We start from the raw sequence: 1,450 nt of genomic DNA on the forward strand, positions 1-1,450 counted from the left end.
ATTTGAGCTTGAGTCCTTGAGACTATGTATGAGCTTATGATAATAGGAAGAGTGTGCATGAATGTCAGTGTTAGTTGAAAGTAATGTTTTGTTTCTCTCTCTCTCTAGTTATTACAAGGTCTTGATTATTCAGATTCAGTTACTGTTCATATCATTCATAATGGTTTACATATGTCACCTGATGTATGGGACAAGAAGTGTTTAGTATGATAGAACAATCAATAACAATATTAACAAAACTTGTATGGCAACTTGTATTACTCTTCATTTATCATAACAGTTAAATGTACTACTGCACAGTGCACAATCTTCTAGGTTTAGCATTTAATTCATTCAAGTAAAATATTGTTGGGTGGGGCTGGTTTAATAAAAGGATCACGAGATAAGCTAAAATCGAGGCTAAAATGGCCAGAATAGCTGAAGGTAGGTTGTTTCCAGCATAACATTGATTATTTATCATTCTACAGGTCAGTATCAACTGAGATGGAGGTCTGAACACACAACTGCAGTAGTAGGAGAGGTCCTGTACTGCTGGGGAGGGAACCAGGAAGGATTAGACTGGTCGCACGATTCTCCTACAAAGAGACAGTGTACTTCTACTATTGATGCTTTTAACTTATTATCTGGTGTTTGGTCCTCTCAACCTACTAGAGGTACTCCTCCCTTGGGAATCACAGGAGTCTCCTGTACCACCATTAATAATAATATTTATTATTTTGGTGGCTATTGTGGCCATGACTTCTGCTACCATAACAGTTTGAACTGTTTAGACACTTTAACTCTTCAATGGAAAGAATTACAATCAACTAATAACAATTCTGTGACTAAGAGAGCTGGTAGTGGCATGATAGTAATGGGAAGTGAAGGTGAACCTCAACAATTACTGGTTATTGGTGGGGAGGCTCCTATATCAACTACTACACAGTATCATCGTCAATTTGAATACTATAAGATGACTGGTATTAATGATCATGTTAGAACTAATGAACAGAATATCTACAACCTGTCCAATGGTAAATGACTCATTGAATTAGTCATATTGTAATATGTCAAATTTGTGGAGTTGAATGTATACCGTAAATCCTTAAATAAAAGCCGGATGTGAATAAATGCTGGGGTAGCAATAGAATTCAACTATAAATATGCAAATCTAGCCCAACTGATGTACATACATGTACTTGGTAGATATTTCCTCAAGTCTTGAAGTCTAATGCGTGAGGTCTCCGGTTCAAATCCCCCTCAGGGCCCAAGTTTTCTTTATTTTTGATTTTTCTGAGGTTCAAATATCCATTTTAGGAAATACATGTTGACTTGACACCCTGGCTTTTATTTAAGGAAATATGATACCTGTGTTAGATGAATAAATAATACTCAGTCTAGTCGTTTCCAAAGCATTATGAGCATGAGTGGTTCTGTGGGTAGAGGTAATGAGGCCCGAGGGGTCTCAGTC

At 36.9% G+C, this 1,450-nt stretch overlaps 1 protein-coding gene across 1 annotated transcript; it reads left to right on the forward strand.

Annotated features, from left to right (window-relative positions):
* The first annotated feature begins 404 nt into the window (after positions 1–404).
* Positions 405–1,021, forward strand: LOC105316190 (rab9 effector protein with kelch motifs-like). The gene is made up of 2 exons (XM_011411005.1): positions 405–423; positions 468–1,021. Exons 1-2 carry the CDS (start codon positions 405–407, stop codon positions 1,019–1,021), a joined length of 573 nt encoding a protein of 190 aa, XP_011409307.1.
* Positions 1,022–1,450: the final 429 nt, after the last annotated feature.

The sequence above is a fragment of the Amphimedon queenslandica genome, unplaced genomic scaffold, assembly GCF_000090795.2.
Source record: "Amphimedon queenslandica unplaced genomic scaffold, v1.1 AMPQUscaffold_3831_Cont24179, whole genome shotgun sequence".
Taxonomy (NCBI): domain Eukaryota; kingdom Metazoa; phylum Porifera; class Demospongiae; order Haplosclerida; family Niphatidae; genus Amphimedon; species Amphimedon queenslandica.